The 21861-nt window shown below is 39.4% G+C and overlaps 1 protein-coding gene across 1 annotated transcript in view; it reads right to left on the bottom strand.

The window, feature by feature from the left end:
- Positions 1 to 21861, bottom strand: part of Slc2a13 (solute carrier family 2 member 13) — a 297270-nt gene that overhangs the window by 229496 nt on the left and 45913 nt on the right. The window contains exon 2 of the mRNA XM_005354317.3: positions 7875 to 8034. Coding sequence (XP_005354374.1) covers positions 7875 to 8034 — 160 coding nt within the window. The remainder of the gene's footprint in view (positions 1 to 7874; positions 8035 to 21861) is intronic.

The raw sequence follows: 21861 nt of genomic DNA, 5'->3' as shown, positions 1-21861 counted from the left end.
TAAAAGAATACAGTTTGTGTGTTGTTATTTCGGGGCATAAGCTAGCTAGGCGGCTGGGAGCAGGGCTGCAGGAATGCAACCCGCAGCTCCCCACAACAACTAATGCTCCATCTTTCTAACAAGTCTCTCTCTGCATGTGTGTCTGTCTCTGTCTCTGTCTCTGTCTCTTTCTCTCTCTCTTTGTGTGTGTGACACAGAGCGATATTGATTGATTTCTCCAAGCCTCTGACAATCTTTCATGCAGTTTAAAACTAGAGATTAGAAGTGTGGTGATGATAAATACCCCTTACGTCATAGAGTCTATGTACCAAAAATTTTGAACAAAAATAAGGCAATTTAATTGCATGCTGGGACTTTTAAAAAATGACAAACGTCAGGAGACTTTTTTCTATGGAGGCTGTTTGCATGGCAAAGTTAGACATTTGGCACATGTCTATAATTTCAGGAACTTCAGAGGTGGAGGCAGGAGGATCATCCATTCAAAGGCTATCTCAATGGCATAATAAGCTCGAAACCTTGTCCGAAAAAGACAAAAATACAGCAAAGGAAAGGAATAATGTGAGGGAATCAGTATGGGGCTCGTGGTAACGTTTCCCCAGTACTGGGTATCAAAAGCCATGCAAGGAACTCTGCATGAGTTATCAGGAAATGAATGAACCCTGTGAACAGCAGAGCAGACAAGCACATTTCTACCACCCAAGAAACTTCCTTTACATTCACTCTTTGCCAGTTGATCATTATAGCCAGGGCTAATGTACCTGTCATTTAGTTTGCTTGTTGATGAACCTCACGTAGACCCATGGAGCACAAGCTACTTTTGTTTCTGTTGCTTTTAGGCAGTAAGTCTTAGTCTTCACTGACCTGGGCTGGAATATAGATGGGAAAAAGTGCCTATCCACAACCTTGAGTGAGAGAAACACTGCTTTCAATCTTTTCTAGAACTTGCCAGTGAAATTATCTGGCTGGTAGTCAAAGAGTCATGTTTACATTTATTTAGAAATGGAAAGAATTTTGTATTTTCCATTTTAGCTGGTGTGCATTTTTGATAAAGTATGACTGTAAAGTAGCATGCCCATTCCAACTTGCTAAAGTTACTGCTTAGAAAATTTTAATGGTATTTTAATATCCAGAGGAATGGCACACCCTCTTTTATTCTTGGAATTAATAATGGAAGCTTTTGGGTTTTTTTCTTAGCAAAATGAGTCATAATGACCTCATTAATTTTATTAATCTTTTCACAAATCAGCTTCACTGTCTTTCTATTATTATACCTTCTGCTTGTTTCACTATTCTAATCCTTACTTTTGAGTTTTCACAACATCAACAATTATCTCCTCTTTCCCCACATCATCTTTCTCCTCCTCTTCCTTCTCTGACATTGTCTCACTATGGTGTGGACCACACTGTGCAGAACTTCTAGCCTAGAACTAATTAGACATCTGCCTGGCTCTGCCTCTCAGTGCTAGGTTTAAATGTGTGAGCCATCCAACTTGCCATTATTCTAGTTTCTTAGTTAGGTTATGACTTTAAGCCCTTTATCTAAGATCATCAGTTAAAACTATGTGTTTTATGTAATATATATTACATATATATATTAGATTTTATTTTCAATTTAATTTTTTCCAGTTTTCCCTAGAATGTGTCCTAGTTACTTTTCTCTTGCTTGGATAAAACACCATGACTAAGGTAACTATAAAAAAAGTATTTAATTTGGGCTTATGACTTTAGAGGCTTAGAGTCCACAATGACAGAACTAAGCACGGCAGTGAGAACACCTCAGTTTGCATCGTGATTGAAGTAGGAGGCAGAAAAAGACACTGGGAATGATTAACCATAAAGCCTGTCCCCAGTGACACACCTCCTCCAACAAGGCCACAGCTTCTAATCCGTCCCTGCAAAGTTCCACCAACTAAGGAGTAAGTATTCAAACATAAAACCCTATAGTGGCCACTCTTATTCAAACCACCACAGATCTATAGGTTACTTAGAACATAGTGCTTCAATTTCTAAATATTTGGGACTTTCTTAACAATTTTATGGTTATTAATTTCTAATTTAATAATGTAAACAGATAGGTTCAAAATGTAATATAATTTCTTTATTTAACACCTTACTAACATGGACTTCATACTCAACACCTGGCCAGTGTTTGCAAAGAAAGCCTGAGAGAAATTTGACAAATTATAAACATTGTTGAATGTGGCAGTCAAAAGTCAATCAAAAGACAAGGAACTTAATGGTATTATAGGGTTTCTATAATACATTACCTGTTTTGTTTAACTGTTCTATTCTTTGGCAATAAAATATTTAAAAACCTCAGAATAGGATCTAGATTTGCCTGTTTTCCCATGCTACTAATTTTTATTGAGATAAAGCACACATTTTGCCATTTTGTCATTTTGAAGTATGCATCTGTACACTATCACGCGCTTGCGTGGTGTTAGGTAACCAGCACCCAGTCCCTTTTGATTTCCCTATTTTGAAGCTCTCACCATGTATTCCACATTGTTATCATCGCTGGTGCCCCTGGCAAACAGGCTCTTGATCATTGTGACCCACCCTAAGCTCTACTGACAGCACTGCAGTCCACTCTGCAAATCCCACTGCACCCCAGTTTTATTTCCATATTCCCATCTGTTTACGCTTTTGTCTAATGCACAAAACACTTACCTTTTAGGCAGTGTCTATTTGTGTCCTCATTTGGGTATACAGTGATAGCTTTTATGCTTCTAGATCTACCTTTTAACATTTAATATAAGGTATCTTGCTAAAGCTACATTTTAAGTGCACTGTTTAGCTAGGTGCTTTCCATCTGCCCCATCTGGTATTTACACCTGCGCTTTTACTACCTTACATTTCTATAGCATATCAACCTATTTTAAGTATTCTTTATTAATCTTTACAATGGCTTCTTAGCTGTTTCCTTTACTATATTCTAGTGATTGTTCTAAGAAAAAAAAAGAATGCATTATCTGTTGATCTACCAAGTACTAATGTGCAAACCACAAATGCATAATTCCATTCAATGTGCCTGCTTCGTTACTGTCATCTTACAATGGATGAGAAGGTACAGAGGTCTCCCACACACCCCTACTCTCTCCACATGTTCCTCCCCTCTTATCAACACCTTCACCAATGTGGCGCATTCATATGATGAATCAGTCAACTGTATAAACGATCAATATTACCCATAGTTCACTCTTGAAAGAATCTAGTCCATGAGTTTGGACCAATATATAGGAGTGTATCTACCGTGATGCTATTGTACACATATTTTCATTCAAGATCCTCTATGTTCTGGCCATTAACAGATTTTTTTTTTCACTCTGTCCATGGTGTAGAATGGTCTTCTTCAGGGAGCTTTGTCTTCTACAAACCTCTCTTGTCATTGCCAGCCTTCATTTAGTTTTTACTTGGGGAGACTCAGAGAACTGAAGGTGGGAGTGCTTTTTATTAACAGGATTAGATGGATATAGAGGCTGAAGTTAATGCTTTCTGAAAATAACAGCAAGTACTGTTTAATATCATTTAAGAGTTTTTAAAGAATTTTCCTAGCTATTCACTCATTCAGTCCATACAATAACACCACTGCTGACTTTACCAGCTTCGTGAAGATATGAGACCTTTGACTAATCAACTCACACCATGAAAGTGAGCCTTCATCTCTATTTCCTGGTACACTAGAATATCTTTATCTATCTTCTATGTATTGATTCTATCAGTAGCATATTATAGTCATCTTAAGCATTCAGATTTGTAATTTTATCAAGCTATTAACCCATAATTAATGTTTTCCAAATTAATTCTGGTTAAGATGGTAATTTAATGATTTTATGATAGAGCTTAACTCAAATTATATTATTTTATATATAGTCAGTAATTACTAATTATCACAAATTATAAGGACATTTCTTGAGCATGAATTTGTTTTCAGAAAGCATTACCTTCCAAATGATATACAAATAACATTCTTTCAATTAACATTCAAATAACATCTCACTGATGAGGCTTTTAAAACTGGTAATAACATGGGAGTAATTCTGGAAGAGAGGAAAAGCTCACTACTTCACCAATACAATTAGTTTCTTTGAAAAATTATGTAAGGAGACTCATATGCATTAAAATTGAAGAATAAAAATGTATGCTAAAATTATCTGAGACTTGCATATAAAATCAAACTTACAATGTTCTTAAACAATGGATAACTATTTAATTTAAAAAAAAAAACAAGATAAAACTATCCCACTAAAGGATTCAAAGTTCTGTTCACCCCATTGCAAACTAGCCTTCCATTGCCCCTACTAAATTCCCAGATGGCTGAAGCTCCTCCTTATCCCTCCCTCTTTGACTAGATGTGACTGGCTCTGACTGACAGGGGTATATGTAGTGTAAATGACATTTTCCCATCTGTGTAGACGATGTTCGCTCCAAGAGCTAAAGGCCATCTAACAAATACCCCAACACCAGGCATGAGAAGCCTCTCTTTTGAAAGTTCGGTCAGACTACTCTAAGAACCTCCCAAAACATTGTAAGCCATTGCTATTGGCCTCAGCCACCCGCAGTGGTGGAAGGTAAGTCCCTATTTTTGAAGACACCATGTTCTTCAGACTTCAGACACAGGGCCCAGAAGACCCAAACTGGATCTGACCTGAAACCCTCCTCACTGAGGATTAGCTTTCACAATACCAGAAGGTATCATACAAAGCTTCCAAAGGAGAAAAGCAAACAACAGTCCTGCCCAGCCATGAGACCTAGGAGCTATAATAACCAGCATGGCACAATAATTCTGAGAATGCATTAGTGGCACACACACCTTGTTGGTAACCAACAGCTCTCTAATTGGACTTAAGACCCACACAAAAAGAGGGAAAGTGTGCCTAATACTGTAGCATTCGCTTGATCCAGGGCTAGTGATGTCATGGATCTTGGAGGACAACCTACAACTGCTACTTTACTGAACCAGCATTGTCCCTACTATTTTCTAAATCTTTGTTCTTACGGGTGCGTGTCATCCTCAGTCGCTGTCAAGGAAACTTCTCCTTGCAAAAGAAGAAAGAAAATCACTACAGAAAATCACAGCCAATCAAAGTGCAGAGTTGTGAAACCCGGTCTTAGCTGATAAACCGACAACCCAGTTCCTTCACACAAGGCTCACGGATCATTGCTGAAGAGGGGGTAGAAAAATTGTAAGAGCCGGGGGAATGTGAGATTGTGCCTCCAGTGACTGTCAGAAACGACAAAGTCTCAGCAACACAAACTAAACCTGATTGCTGGAGGATGACATCAATAAACATGTTGAAGCAGATGGGGAAAGGGCATGAGGCTGCAACCGTGCATAAAGAACTACAGGCAGCTCAGGAATGCTAGGTGGGAAAATAGGGAAGAAAGCACCAATTAGTTACTCAATATCAAGTGTTCAGCTATAAAAATATATATGCAAGGAACATATAGATTGAGCAGGTTGTATTTATATATTTAGTAATGTATATAAACACGCGTAAGTAACAGTTTATAAAATGAGGCCATGAATTTGCAAGAGAACAAGAAAGGGTATATGGGAGGGGTGTGGAGGAAGGGAAAAGAATGAAGAAGTAATGTGAATATATTATCTCAAAAATAAAAACAATGAAAATATAATTACAGTCCACCTATAATTTTTCAGTTTAATAAAGATGTCTGCAGGGCTGGAGAGGTGGCTCAGAGGTTAAGAGCAGTGACTGCTCTTCCAGAGGTCCTGAGTTCAATTCCCAGCAACCACATGGTGGCTCACAGCCATCTATAATGAGATCTGGTGCCCTCTTTTGGCATGTAAACATACATGGAAGGAATGTTGTATATATAATAAATAAACAAATCTTAAAAAAAAGATGTCTGCATATCTAGCTGATAACACTAGGTACTAGAAATTCAGCTGCTTTTTAGTATTTGCTACCTTATATACCCACAGCATAAGGTATGGTCAATTTCTTCCCACATGCTTGGAAAGAAATTAAGCTCAGACAGATCACACAATTGGTTTCAGATCTGTAGGTAATAAAGAAACAGTTGAAGGACCGATTTGGATTTGGGGCTAGGATTATGTACCCACAACAGTTACAGTCATTTTTCCCTCTCCAGGGATTTTCTCTATCATCCTATGCTACACCCTCAGCCACAAGCAAACACAGACCACAAAGCGTTTGTTTTCCTTCAGCTTCTCTTGTGACATAGTGATGGTGGCACTCATGCATCAGAACAGTAGAGAACTATGAAACTCATTTATGAAGTGCCTACTGTTTACCGAGCACTGGGTTAGATGCTAGGAATAGGTTATGCATAAAATATTTTAGTTTCTACAATGATCTCACAAAGTTAAGTGTTTTATCTTTTGCTTCCACATTTTGGGTAGGAAATTAAGCTCAAAGGGACAGTATGATTTGTCCCAGATCTGTAGGCAATAAAGGAGCAGTAGACAACAGATTTGGATTTGGGTTGGATTTTAGCGCCCACCTTTAAGGGGTAATAAAAGGCTTACCCTAGTGACTCCACTTTTACAGTAATACCCCACACTCATAAACATTTTACTATATGGTCCTCCTTGATATCCTAACCACTACTGAAAAAATGTTAAGTGATTAGCCTTTCAGTAGAAATGTGGCCTAAATATTACAGATATTATATATATATATATATCACAATAAAAGTTTACCAAAATACAATAGACAACTTAGAGTTGTATGTGTACATGTAAACATTGACTTGTAAGTTTCAAATCAAAGCTAAAAATACCAAATTAAAACAGGAGTAGCAACAAACTTCCTCTTTCTTTTTATCTACAGAGTAGAAAAGAAAAAGCAAAGATTCTACATCAATTTCCCAGCAATGTTGTCTGTAGAGACCGACCTCTGCAGGCAAAAGCTAGAGAGCAGATCTTTATTCTAGTTGTGTATTTGGTTTAGTGAACCTTGAGAGAGGCAGACCCTCACTGACTTCCAGTGACTTCTCATAAAGCTTTATCACAGCTTCTCCTAAGCCACACGGCTTGTGGTACTGTTGGTAATGCAGTTCAGGTCCTCCTGTCCCCACCACACTGGAGCCATCCCCTTGGGCTGCTTAACCGTCACAAACACTGTAGAAGACAGGGCCCAAGTCTCTCAATCGATGTTCTTACAGAACATTCCTACACAGTTCATGCTGAAAGAGCATTTGTTATAGTAAGCGAAGACACAAAGATAAGTTAAGCAATACTGCACAGCCTGGTGTGCTTTTAGTAACAATTTCCTAGAATACTAAGACGAACCTGCTGTTTCAAACACTATAAAGCAACAAATAAAAATCCTGTGCCCTCATCTTTAAGCTTTAACGCAAATTTGTTTTTACAAATATGATTCACATATTTAGCTTTAACATTTATCTTCATATTATCATCCTCATTTATTTCGATTCAAATTATGATCAAGGAATAATTTTATATTTTAATTTTACGTAGACACCTTTTTATATTACTAAATAATTTTAAAATGCTGTTTCTTCAGCATGAAAATGCTTTTTCTTCCCCAAAAGGAATCTACATTTGCAATTTACAAACACCTTCTCAGTCACTCCAGTAACTTAAAAAACCCACGTATATCTGTTACATTATTAAATGTGTAAAAGACTAGACACAGTATGAGAAATATCACCAAAGTGCTTTAGAAAAGCCAGTCTTCTGCAAATATCAATTCTTAATGGGATGTTTCTTGTCTATCAGTAAAATAAATATTACTTGACTACTTTCAATTTTGCTGAATGCCACCTACTTAGAAATGAACTACAATGATTCAAGATAGCTCAATTTTTTCCAATGCCTCAGCATTGTATTTTATCTGAATCCAAGATAAGAACTATTTACCAACCTCCATCCATTCTTCTGCAGATAACTGAAGGCTCCATCGACAACACTCGCAAAAAACTGTCCCCCTGTGATGAAGAGGGTGTTGATGGTGACCAGCCGACCTCGCAAGTTAGGTGGAGAAACCTCGGCGATGTACACGGGCACTGTCATGGAAGCAAGGCCTGCAGGGAAGAACCAAAGTGAACATGAGACATCCGTGCAAGCTCCATCGTCACTACACTTACCCATGCTGGGTTAAAACGCACACATCAGTTCAAGTTTTCACTCTACTCTGGACTCAGGTTATCACAGGCTCAAGATTTTGTTTGTGACTGACATGAACGAACTGCATATAAGGAAAGAAGTATGTGAGATTCCAGTCTCTGAATACTGTTTTTTTATATACTATTATTTAAAGTAATTTATTTTTATTTTATTATTTAGTGAGGTCTTATGTAGCTGGTCATGAAAGCAGTAGGTAAGAATGACCTTGAACTTCTGATCTTCCTGCCTCTACCTCCCAAATTCTTGGCTCACACTGTCACTTCAAAGCCCACATACAGAAGCACATTGACAGTCCTACAAGGACGTGAAAGGGATAAATATGCTTTACAATTTTACAGGCTGTAGATATAAAATTATGTTCCAGAAAAGTGATGCAATTGCTAAATTATTTTAGTCTATATGGAAATGTAATCAGACAACAGTGAGAATAAAATACTGTTCAATAATTTATAACAACCATTCGAAGTCTTTATTTAGAAGAGACACACCAAATCTTTAAATTGGTTTACTGATAAGAATGTTTTATTAATAAGTCAAGTCATTCAATTGCCCACTCCTATATTTCTGAGGCAACTTAAAATGATGGAATGTTTGGGAATCTGCAGTTCTGCAAAACAGATGATTTTTTTAATTGATTTTATTGAGTTATACATTTTTCTCTGCTCCCTTCCTTTCCTCTCCCCTCCCCTTCAACCCTCTCCCATGGTCCCCATGCTCCCAATTTACTCAGGAGATCTTGCCTTTTTCTACTTCCCATGTAGATCAGATCCATGTATGTCTCTCTTAGGGTCCTCATTGCTCTCTAGGTTCTCTGGGATTGGGAATTGTGGACTGGTTTTCTTGCTTTATGTCTAAAAGCCACTTATGAGTGGGCGTTATGGGGCTGGGGAGGTGATCAGTAAACTGCTTATATTGTTATTTATTTAACTTCAATATTTATGTCTCTAGACATATTAAACAATCCCCAAATTAGATTGAACATCAAAACTGCAGAACAGACCCATGTAGAACTGTTTTTAAGGGACTCGTTTGTACTGAAGAAAGCACCTAGAAAACTGTCACTTCCAGTCCGGGGACCTTTCATTTCAGGGACCCTAGATCTACCACCCTCCATATTGAGTGACAGCTGTCTGCAGTCGGTGACAGCCACACCTGCGCATCTCAACAAAGGACTGATCGTCAGTAGTGACAGAGATGGACCCCAGGGGCTCATGCAGACTGGACATGACCACTAAGCCCTCCCTCCCCTCAATTCATCAGCAGTTTCTGTTTGTCCATCACCAAGCTAAATCACATAGTTCTCTCTCATGTAAGTACTGCAAGCTAATTGATAGTACCCTGGAGCTGTAATCTCTTTCACTTTTTTCCTTCTCTAGACAGAGGCCCACTTCCACCCAGTGTTTTCAACTTCACTAAACTCCCTGATGATACCACAGCAGCCTACAGCCTTACCAGTTTTACCTTTTGTTAAATTTTAATTGGCCTTATCCATCTTCAAGTCAGGCAGCAAGAATAAATAGACAAACAACAACAAAACCCTGGAAAAATCCCCTGCATTAAGGCAAACATACAAGCACTTAAGCTTTCCTGGCGCTCCTTGTTCCTTTAGTGCCTGCCAGCATATGTAGAGAAACCTATGGGTTACAAGTTTTCCTACATGAGCAAGAAGGAGTATTTAACTAAATCATCCCCATCTTAGTGCAGTATTAGTGCAGCACAGACTACTCTAAAATGCCTTCTGTAAAACTGAGAAATAAACATTTTCAAAAATATCAACAAGTCGATTGTATTCTCCTCATTTCTTTGACTATGGGACCATCTCAATAAAATTTCATAAATAAGCACTAATTTATGATTGAGAATTTTCTATAATGGTCTATTTAAAAACAATCACTCCATTTCTCAGCCACATAACCCACGAAACATGCGGAATCAGAAGCACACATTTAAGCCATACATTCTTGTCTCCATACCACAGATTTTACAAGACTAGAAATGTAGAAATGTCCTCAGGTCTTTAGAAAGTTTGATGGTTTCAAATGAATGCCAGAGTGTTGAAGGTAACAGATGACAGCTGAGAAAAAGACCAGAGAACTAGAAAACCTTAAAGCCATTGATAGGTAGAGTTAGAAAGAGCCCTGCAAATTATCCTAATTGACAGTGCTGATTTAGTATTGCTGTTAAAACTGCCTAATTCTGCTAGTTAGGTATTGTCCATGTCCTGGTTGCAGCCCTTTTCCTCAGCCCATCTCCACTGAGAGCATGTAATCACCTCACTTCACAGGGGATATTATCCCGGGGAATGCAGTGAGTCAAAGAACCTAGCAGAGGCCAGAACCCAACTTTAACGGCACACACTAAACTAGCTCTTCGCCACAGATGGCAGTGGGCTCAGGAACGATAGGTTTCAAAACCCACCATGCCAGTTACAAGATAGATAAGTCAGTATAAGTTACTTAAACTTTTTAGGCCTCCAATTTCTTATCTATGGAAGGAGAAGATTAAAGGTCCTTCAAAGAGATTGAGAAATCTCAATGGATTATTAACAGGGTAAAGCACTTGAATACAGAAGGTAGTCAATACTAGCCATGATCAGGATGAAGTACAAGATGAAGTCCGAGACAGCTGGACTCAGAAGTGGCCTGTGAGGCATGCAGCAGGTGGTAAGTATTGCTCCCTGAGAATGCTGGGGGTATAGGTTAGCTACATGTAGTGTTCCAGCAGCGCGCTTGTGCAGCTCAACTCAGAGTCTGCCAAGACAGCTTGCCTCTTTCCTTCTTCCCCCTGTATGGGAGAATCTGACCTTGTCAGCTTAGATTGCATAGTATGACATTCTAGACAAAAAGAAAAGGTAGGAGGTAGAAAAATGTATGAAGGCAAAATAAACCTGATTTGTGGAGAGACGATCAGATGAAAAAAAGACAGGAGAAAGTTTTAAGGAAGACACTTTGGATGGGTCTGGGGAAAAAAAATGCAAACAAGAACTCAGCTTTGAGGGCGGATATGGGGGTGACATATTTTGAGAGCTGCTAAATTACAACCTACTTGCTGTTCCGTGCTGGGCCCGGACTGATTTTCAAGGGCTCTGGATGTCTTTCAATTGCAGGACAACATTTCTTTAAGTACAGCTTCAAACCGAGACTAGGGTAGGAAAAGCTGAAAGTCACACAAATGTGCAGGGTTTCAAAGGTGACTGTGTGAACAATACACCTAATTGTGATAACAGCAGTCGGTCACTCTCAGAAAGGACATTTGAGAAGATTGCTGAGAGCCACATCCTGAAAAAAAAAAGTCTGTATTTAGGGCACTGTTGGATGGAAAGTCAGACGGTGAACGGTAAAATAGTGCCGTACCCTTGAATATCACAGCATATGCCTAAAAGTTTCCCTGTCAAGAGGTATTTGATAATGAGAAGCAAATACAGAAAATGCAGAAATTGACACAAAGTTCGGTTTTGTTTTTTCAGAATATAACGCAGATGCTAATGTTAAAGTGGTTTCAGGGGCTCATGTCATCATGTGGTCATGCCACCAGGTAGCATGTTAAAGAGATCAGATCAGTCTGCAAGAAAACTGGGAACTGAGTACAATGAATCGTCTTGCTGTGAGCTAGACAAATTGTGAGCATACATCCAACTGCTCTATGAAGCTGGAGAATGAGGAACCTGATGCTCACACCACTCACTGTGTTCCAATGCGCATACATCACACGCAAGCCCCGCCAATCAACAGTCTGCTAGTAATGAAACAACCCATGCAAGCAGCTGATTTATGGATTCCCAAACAATATAAAGCCCAGTCCTAAAAAGCCCCAGACATTTCAGTTATGATTAAGTTACCCTAAAACCCACTCTTCAGAACTAAATAGCATCTGTCCAGAGACAATTCTCACCGTTCTAATGAAGGGCTGCTAAGTAAAACCAACAAATGTGAGGGTCTGTTTGAATCACTATTATGTGTTTGTATAGCTTAACTATAGATTTTAACAAACCACAAGAACATTCAAATAAGCAATAACTTAATATGCATACGACATCTGTTGTAAAGACAGTGTATTGAAGCTCATATTTCTGCCCTGTTGTAACCCAAGATGATAGCCTAAGATTTCCAAAATTAAGAGTTAGATGTTTCTGAAACATATATGTGAATGAGGCAAAACTTTAAGGAGCATCCTATGAAAAATTTTATTTTTCCCTCTGTTTGAATTTATTAACTACACAAAATCAACATCTATTACAATATCAAATTTTATTTTATGCTGTGTGTGTGTTTATCTTGTATGTGCACATATTCACGTGTGTGCACATGAAGAGGTTGGAGTGGTGGTCTGATGTCAGGTATCTTCATGGATAGCTCTCCACAGTTTTATATTTTTGAGACAGTTTCTTATGCTAAAGCTCACCGACTGGCTAGACTGACTGGCCAGTAAGGCTCTGGAATCACCCAGCTCTGCCTCCCCAGCACTAAGAGGACAGGTATATACCACCACAGAGTTTCTTTACAAGGATACTAGGGATCCAAACTCAGGTTCTCAGCTTATATAGCAAGCATGTTACTAGCCAAGTCAACTTCTCATTCTAATGTTAATAATACAAATAAAACATAGGACGTTAACTTTAGCATCAAACATCAATATCTTTCTGCAGTAAATATAACCATAGAAATGTATGGTGGTGTTATTTCCTGGTGTTAAAAGCTTAACTTCTTAAAAAGATAAGGATACATCAAGGGAACTTGTCATCACGCTTGACTTGAGAAACATTACCGAGACACCGCACCTGGGTCACCACTGTGCAAGAGCATCCCCAGCAGCAAGCAGACTCACCACCTGCGTAGAGGGGATGCAGAAACTGCCTTCCACAAACTGCTGGAAGCCCTTTCAAAGGCTTGAGTCAGGAACATAAGCAATTTCATAACCAAACAGCATTAGCAAACCCTGTTGCGATAGACAAATACCCATGAATCACAGCGGTATCTCAGCGTGATAAGCCATGCAGCCACTAATTAGCTTCTGAGAAGTGCCTAAGCCACCTCCCAATAATAATGCTTCTGGAATGAGGACTGTGGTGGCCTGAGTTCATTTCTAAAACCATGGCTGTATTGTCTCTAAAGATGGAAGGAACCTTAGTAAAAAGATGCAGGGTCCAAGAGAAGAGGAGCCTTTAGAGCAGTTATGACCGGCTGGCTGGTACATCGTCATTCTTCTCCATAGCTGTGTCTACTGTTACCAGGTGGCTAGCACGACTTAGAATTCAGATTTAGCTTTTTTCCTAAGAAGATGCAAAAGATGTGCCGCAACTTCCAAATATGCTTGGACCTACATATAACACAGAATGCCTATAACAGAGTTGGTTGTGAGAAAACTACCCCTGGGGATATCTTACAAAATTAACTTTCTAGAGTGTCCAACAGCCCCTAACAAAACGTTATATACTTATATCATCAGCAAGTCAGCTGGATACCATCTATCTCACACACACTTGCTCTTTTCAAAAATCCAGTGTGTGTCAGGGCATGGGGGGGGGCATGTAATCCTGTACACCTGCCACAATATGCATATGGAGGTAACTTGTGAGAATCAATCCTCTTTTCTACCATGTGAGTCCCAGAAGATTGCTGACAAAAACTAGCAAGCACAGATGAAAAGGTGCATGAATACCTCAAAGATGTGACAACTTGACTGACCACGCCCCTCCCATGACCCAGATTATTAACCCCTAGAGCGGGACCCTTGGTTACAACCCTTTCTTGGGAACCACTTTTGCAGTACAGGAGCTCTGCTTCTTTCCCGTCTTTTAATCTGTCACCAGTAATAAAGATCCTTTCTAAAACGCATGCTCCAGTTGTCCCCGAGATTAGTGTCCCTTCACGTTCACTAGAGAAAAGAATGAGAAATTATTGGCCTGGGATGTCTCTAGTGGCCCTGGCTTTTCCAGCACCCTAGCTCCCCAAATTATGGCTCACTTTAACTGAGAAGGGCTCCATTAACTCACAGACCCCAAGTTTTCCCACACTGATATAGAATGATAAAAAGGTAGCAGGTAAATGGATATGACAGGCATAGCTAAAGAATGTCACCGTCTACACTTCTATGTCAGCTGCTATCCTCCTTGCTAGGACCAAATACCTAACAAGGAATAAATTGTTCAGGGCTCGCTGTTTGCGTGGATACAGAATAGACAGCAGGGAGAGGGGGATGCTGACACTCTGCTGGCTTTTCATCCTCCCTTTAATTCAGTCCTGGGTCCCGGCCTATGTGATGGAACTGCTCACAGTCAGGATGGATCTTCCGGCCTCTACTGAACCTCTCAGCAAACACCCAGAGGTGCGTCTGAGATCATTCCAAAGCCAGTCAAGCTGGCAATAAAGAAAACCACAGCAATTTCCATTCCCAAAGGGTAAATCAACTTAATGCAAGCTACTTACATTTTTGAAAGATTTTTTTTTAAATTTCCCCTTCTTTGGCATATTGGAAATAATGAAATCTTTCGGGGATTTACTTTCTTTAGATTGTTACTAATTTTTAGCTTGATCTTTGTATTTTATGAGAAATTAAAAATGTAATTTTCTTACATATCCGTTTTCACGAAAACGTGAAGGAAATACCGTTGTAGTTTCCTAAAGCCAACCTTTTATTGCTAGAATTTATCTATTACGTCACAACTGACTTCTCACCAACAAGAACAGAGAATACCTTGGTACTTGTGCCTCCCCGGTGCTGAGGAAAAAGCGCCACTCCTCTGAAGCTGCCCTGGGAAGCTCCCGACTTCACCCTTTTCCATGCTATCTGCCTCTCCAAGTTCACTTGCATCGCTATCCTTTCGCCAGGCTTTGAAAACTATCAAAAGGAGCCCTGTGCAAAGGGCGAAGACATGAACTGCTAAACCTTATAGAAAAAGGAACAGCTGGCAGGCTCTGCAATGACCTTACTTCCGTGTATTAACTAACGTGGAGTTCTGTCGTAAACTGCTGTGAGTTCCAAAGCGCAGAAAAGTCTCATGCCTAAACAGGACTACAAACCCTGGAAGGTCAAGTTCTATTGTCATGCTCTGGAAAAAAAAAAAAGAAGAGAGAAGAAAAAAGGAAGAGGGGGAAAATGGGAGGAGAAGGAGGAAGAAAAATGGAGGAGGAAGAAGGAAAAAGAGGGTGAAGAGGAAGAGGAGAGGTAGAAACAGTGTGGCGGCGGCAGTAGCAGCAGGAGTGTGAGCCACATGGTGAGGGCAGGGGTGAGCACACAAGCCTTTTGTTCTGCTCCTCCCCTGCCTCCTCTTCAACTCCTGAGAGGTCCAGAGCCACCTCAAGGTGCACCTACAATGTGAGTAGCTCTGCCACCTTATCAAGATTGCTAGCTTTTAAATAAGTGTCATTGCTTCCTGTCATCTGTGGGGCCCCAAATACGGGTTTCTGCAAATGCTGAGACCCTGACCTATTCTGGCAGCACCGAGAAAAATAACTGTGAACCTAGATTTGTGAAGCCGAAAGGAGAAAAATAATCTGTTTCCAACACAGGGTAGAATGCCTAAAATAGAATTCTAAAAGTTCGTGTCAGAGAGATGATGATCTCAAATGGATTATTTTGGGGTTTCTGATGCTGTGAAGAGATACCATGACCATGGCAACTCCTATAACATTTAATTATGGTGGCTTACAGTTCAGCAGATCAGTCTGTTGTTATCGTGGTGGACCACGGCAGCGTGCAGGCCTGCATGGTGCTAGAGAAGGAGCTGAGAATTCTACATCTTGACCCATAGGACACCAGAAGTGAAATGAAACCCTGGGCATGGCGAGCACATAGGAGACCTCAAAGCCCAGTCCCACAGTGGCACACTTCCTCCAAATAGGCCACACTTGTTGCAACAAAGCCACACCTCCTAATAGTGCCATTCCCTATGAGCTTATGGAGGCCAATTAGAATTCAAACTGCCACATGGATAATATAAGAATAGAGATGTAGGAAGGATTAAAGAGCACAGAAAATGTAGGAAAATTATAACAATCCATGAACTGTATTAATGAAGAATTATCCCCATAAGGGAAACTTCAACTCTAGACGTCTTCGTTCTATTACTTCCATGACTTGCAACCTGCTAGGTAAAATTCAATATTCATCCATGATTTTTAAACACTTAAAACGCTTAAAATTTGCAAGGGCTATTTCATTAAAAAAATGCAACAAACATCATATTTAGCCAATTAAAGTATGTTATGAGCCAATAGGAACAAATCAAACATAAATGCTATTCTACTTCTCAATGTAAAAGTTCTACCCAGTGCACTAATGCAAGAAAAAGGGTCCCCAGCACTTGGGAGGCAGAAGCAAACAGATCTCTGTGAGTTCTAGCCCAGCCTAGTCTACAGAGAGAGCGCCAGGACAGGCTCCAAAGCTACAGAGAAACCCTATCTCGAAAAACCAAAAATAAATAATTAAAAAAAATAGCTAAAAGAGAACATTTCTGCAATTTTATAGGGAAAATCATTTATAGATGATATAATTGCAAATTTTGTAAAAATAATTTTATTTTTATTTATAAAGACATTTTATTTATAAAGAGTAGGGAAAGAGAAAGGGAAAGGGGATACAATCCTGCTGAACGAAACATGGCAAAGCGGTCGTGGGGCAGGTGCGTTGGCCTTTTAAAGGTCGTTCAGTGCATGCGTAGGGGGTCTTACATAGCCATGTCATGCATATATATAGATTACATGGCCACGCTGACCATGCGCATAAAGTCCCTAGGGTCATTAGGCATTTGCCTGAATGCTGATGGCTCAGGCACAGCTGTGGACCCAGAAATGCTAACACCTGGGGTGACTAAGCATTCCGCTGGAATGCTGACGACTCTGGGACCCCGGATATGATGGCAATGACAACTTTTTTCTTTTCTTTCTCCCTGACCCCACTCCAAACATGTTTGTACATGTCTTACAGGGAGGCACCTAGTAGTCTCTCTCCCATGAGGTTACTTGATTTGATTGACTCTATTTGATTATGAGATGATAAGATCTCCTGGCACAACCCAGTCTAGCCTCTAACTCTGAGTGATTCTCGGATCTCAGACTTCCAAGTACCAGTGATATTAAGCCCTGATTTCGATTCATTTAAAAGTTGTGTTTGTTTTTGAAATAGGCTCTGATGATGTGGACCAGGATGGCCTTGCTTTTCTCATGGCCTGGAACTCAGAGTCCTCCTCCCCAGTCCTGGGAACACAAGCATTATGCACACCATACCTAGCAATGATACTTTAATTAGAGGTTAGTAGCGCTGCTTCATTTTAAAAAGAAGAAAAGATAAAAGGCTTGCACGGTAAAGTGTGCCTGTAATTATAGTACTCGGGAGGCTGAGGAAAAGGGATTGATTACTTGAGGTCAAAGTTCAGACAGCCCGAAAATATAAGCGCCATTAAGAAGAGAAAAGGAAAAGAAAAAGAAAAAGGTTAAAACACAGTTTTATTATATTATTACATGTCTAAATACTAGCAGCAACTTTAAAATAGAATTTTAAAATATACTATGCTATTAATGAAAGAGTTGCTTAGAAACATTTCCTTTCCCTTGGGCGCACTGGATAAAGGAAAGCTTGGCATCACTACCATGATTTCGTATCTGGCTGGAGGACCAGTAATAAATCACTATCTCTAACATTTCCTAAAGGAGTCACCTTGAATTCCAGGAAGAAGAAATCTCAAAGAAAGAGCTCTCTTCAGACTGAGGTGACATCCGTTCCAGCCACGGATGACAGGAGTAAGGGTTTCTTTGGACCACCTCAGAACACAAACTGAAACAATGACCAAGAAGACCACACCTAGCTATGTATTTTTGTTCCTCTTCCCAGGGTGGCCACAGTAAAGAAATTTCAAGACAAAGGGTTGAGCCCAATAGGAAGGGTCTGTAGGAGAAGAGGCTTTTGTTCAATGAACTGTTTATATTAAGAGCTTGAATACTAACATCAATCATTTTAAAAGTTAGACTACTAAAGAATACCTAAGTATTTATAGTATAGTATGTTCATGAATTCAGTACTATAAAGATGTTAAGACCCTGAAGCATCTTAAATGTGAAATAAATGTTTGTTTCTATCAAAGGTAGCTTGCCACCAAGAGCCCAGTAGTGCTTAAATCTTCCCCATCTTGTAAATATTTGTACATAGTATTTCAAATATTTGTAAAGCTTGTATGTTGTGTGATATTTTGTTTGTGTTCTGACGAATAAAGCTTGCCTGGTGATCAGAGGGTGGAGCTGGTCACTTGTTAACCATAGAGGTCTGGAGGTCTGTATAGACAGGGGAAAGAAAGTGATAAGCCTGGGAGAAGAGCAGAAGTGATAAAGAGGGTGGAGACAGGATCCTTCTGCCCTTTCAGTTTGAAGATTTGGAGAGGTAAGGCATGCTGCTGTGTTGCACTGATTTTTCAGCTTTTACCCCGATATCTGACTCCTAGTATTCATTGATTAAGACTAATTAGAGTCAAGTTTCACTTGTGTGCAAATATTTTAATCTGCCCTACCTGGTCTTCTAAGGCTCTGCTTCACTCCCAGAACTTGGTGGCCTGAAATGATCAACCAACCCCTCCTGTTCCCGCCCCATCCTTTGTGTCTGTTCTTTTACAATTAGCCAATGTTGAAAGACTGTGAGATGAGACCCCAGCCAAGGAGGAAATCAGAGTCACCACCTGGCCTGTATCAGAATTAAAAACTGAGATTTCCTGTCCCTGTGTGTGTGTACTTGCAAGCCCATGTTAGGTCATGTTGTACTGTTTTTGCCATAAGCAATTGTCTCAATGAGTTAGTTACTTTAGGGTTGTGAGTTTCTTTGTGTGACACCAAGAATATTCTTTGCCAACAGATGGGGACTGGGAAAAACAGACCATTTGACAAATAGAAGTATCCATAAGAAGGGTTTTTTTAAGGGGGAGGGGACTAGTTGATGGCTCACCAGGTCACTGAGCCTGACCTGAGTGCTCTCCTCTAAGTTTGTGTTGTATAAGAAGACAACTGTGATTGACAATTCTAGTGAAGAACAGGACCTTCACCTTCGCAAGGCTAACTGACAGATTAGGAACTTCAATAACTGCAGAGAAGTTAGAATGCTGAAAGAACAGTCTAATTTTTATATACATGTAAATATAAATAATATGTTATCTATATTACTTATATACCATATATGTAACATAATAGTTTATGCACATATATTTAATATACAGTGTATAAATAGCATACATAAATTAGAATATATAATATATAAGTATAAATAACATTTATATATAATATATAAAAATATAAACAGTATAAAATCAAGCCTGGACTTTCCTTAGCCCCTTAATTAAGATCTATTCCTTGCTTACCTCTGTGCTTGACCTAGCAACTGTCTGACTAAAAGGAATTTCCTTTTAAAGATGTGTTTACTAAATAAACAGACAAGTAGAATCTACCAGCCAAAAGGCTAAGTGTTGTCATACAGTATCTGAGACCTTGGCGATGATCTCCCCACTTTCCTGTAATTCACTTAACCAATGTTTTCAACAATGTATTTGAAAAGTGCCCTAATTTGTAACCTTTCTGATCTATTGCTATAAAACTTCATCAAACAATTACCACATTGGAATTCGAAATTAGGGGTAACCTAAATTTGGGTTCCCAAGTCATGGTCATTCACAATTGGCTCCAAATAAACTACCTTCTATCCCCTCCAAGGTGAGAGTTGTATTTTTTTTTTTTTTTTGAGACAGGGTTTCTCTGCAGCTTTGGAGCCTGTCCTGGAACTAGCTCTGTAGACCAGGCTGGTCTCGAACTCATAGAGATCCGCCTGCCTCTGCCTCCCGAGTGCTGGGATTAAAGGCGTGTGCCACCAGCGCCCAGCTGAGAGTTGTATTTTCAAGTGACAAGACCAACTCTCTTTCTCTTTTGCATGTGCATGTGTGTGCGCACACACACATATACACAAAGGTTTTTGAAAAAAATACTTAAGCCTAAATATATTTGTTTAATATTTATATGTTTATATTATATAAAACTTAGTTTGAGAGGTTACTCTTTGTAATGAACAAAACCTGAACATCATCCATTTAGTAGTAGTGCTCTAACTAGATACTGAACTTACTATAGTACAGAGTTAGGAAAAACAATGAAATTCCTGTATACTAGTTTTTTGTAATTTCAAAAGTAAAAATCAAAAGATTTACAGGTCATGAACATGAAGACATAAGAGAAAAATACTGATTGTTGCTGATGAGGCAAAATGGGGTAAATTCATTTGATTTATTGTATTGGGTTTTGAGAGTAAAAAATACTTATAATTAAAAATTTTTAAAGTAAAATTTATAAAACATCTTAGGAGTATTTGCTAAATGGAAAATAATAGCTAAGCAAAATATTGATGTATAGTACAATTTTTAATTTTATGTTGAGCATATATGTGTTAAGAAATCAAAAAAGTAAACTGTTATGATTTTAGCCAACCAGCATGGCTGGCACTTCCGGGTTCCAGGACCATGCATGTGCAGACAAGTCCTCAGGCAAAAATACCTAGCCGCCCCAGGGACCTTAAAAGGCCCTGCATGACCCACATGCGGCATGGTTGCGTCACTTGTACATGCATGAGCTCCATCATCTGTGTATGACGTAGCTACGTCATCCCCCTGTGCTCATGCGCTAGGCACCCTTTTAAAGCTGAATGCGCCATCTTCAGCACTCTCTTTCTGCACACCGACTTTACCAGGCCTGTACGTGTCTCCTCTCTCCTTTAATAAACTCCTAAGTGGGTTTGTTGCATGTTTCGTGTTTCCTTCTCACTGGCGCCAGGTAATTTCAGAAACCTTAAAAGATTTCATATAAACATTGAAATTCATCCTGAGTTGGAACAATATTTCTTAAAAATCTCTAAGAGCAGAACACACACTAATTCTGCATTAAATTTACAGAGCATTTTTCTATGTTCATAACTATTGAATAATTATACTATTATGAAAGTCTGATGCACGGATACATGTCATAAGTCCACCAGGGCAATTCCATCTCCTCTAACTCTATAAGACTGACGAGTAAGTGGTTCTGGTTGAAGTCACTGGGAACTCCTTGCTCCTGATGTGCTGCAAAACTGCCTGCCCCTCCTTACTCTGAGCCCCTTTCCTTGTTAGCTCCTGGTGACCACTAAGCACCTACATTTGCCTCTTAGGAAATCTCTACTGTAGCCACTAAGCACATGAGAACATGTGACATTGTCCTTCTGTGACTGTAATATGATTTAACACAATAGCTTGCAGGTCCATTCATATTGCCATCATCTATGTTTAATATTCTGCTATGCATATACATGATATTTTCTTTATTCATCTACATGACAATACACCAGTTAATTTAAATGCCTGACTATTGTGAATAGTGAGGAAATAGATCAGGGGAGGCATCCCTTTCATACACAAATTCCTCTTTCTATGGTGGATGTATTGTGATGGCTAATCTTGGTTATTGTGGTGGTTTGAATAAGAACTCCTCCCACCCCATTCCAGAATCATATATTTGAATGCATGGTCATTAGGAGTGACTCTATCTGAAAGGGTTTAGGGGTTGTTTCCTTGTTGGAGTAGGTGTGGTCTTGTTGAAAGAAGTCAGTTACTGGAGGTGAATTTTGGTTTTCCAACCACTATGCCAAGCCCAGTGGGGGGTCTCTTCTCTTCTCTTCTCTTCTCTTCTCTTCTCTTCTCTTCTCTTCTCTTCTCTTCTCTTCTCTTCTCT

This window comes from Microtus ochrogaster, chromosome 15, assembly GCF_000317375.1.
Source record: "Microtus ochrogaster isolate Prairie Vole_2 chromosome 15, MicOch1.0, whole genome shotgun sequence".
Lineage (NCBI taxonomy): Eukaryota > Metazoa > Chordata > Mammalia > Rodentia > Cricetidae > Microtus > Microtus ochrogaster.
Note: the sequence above shows the minus strand (reverse complement) of the source record. Positions and strands in the feature narration are given on the sequence as shown.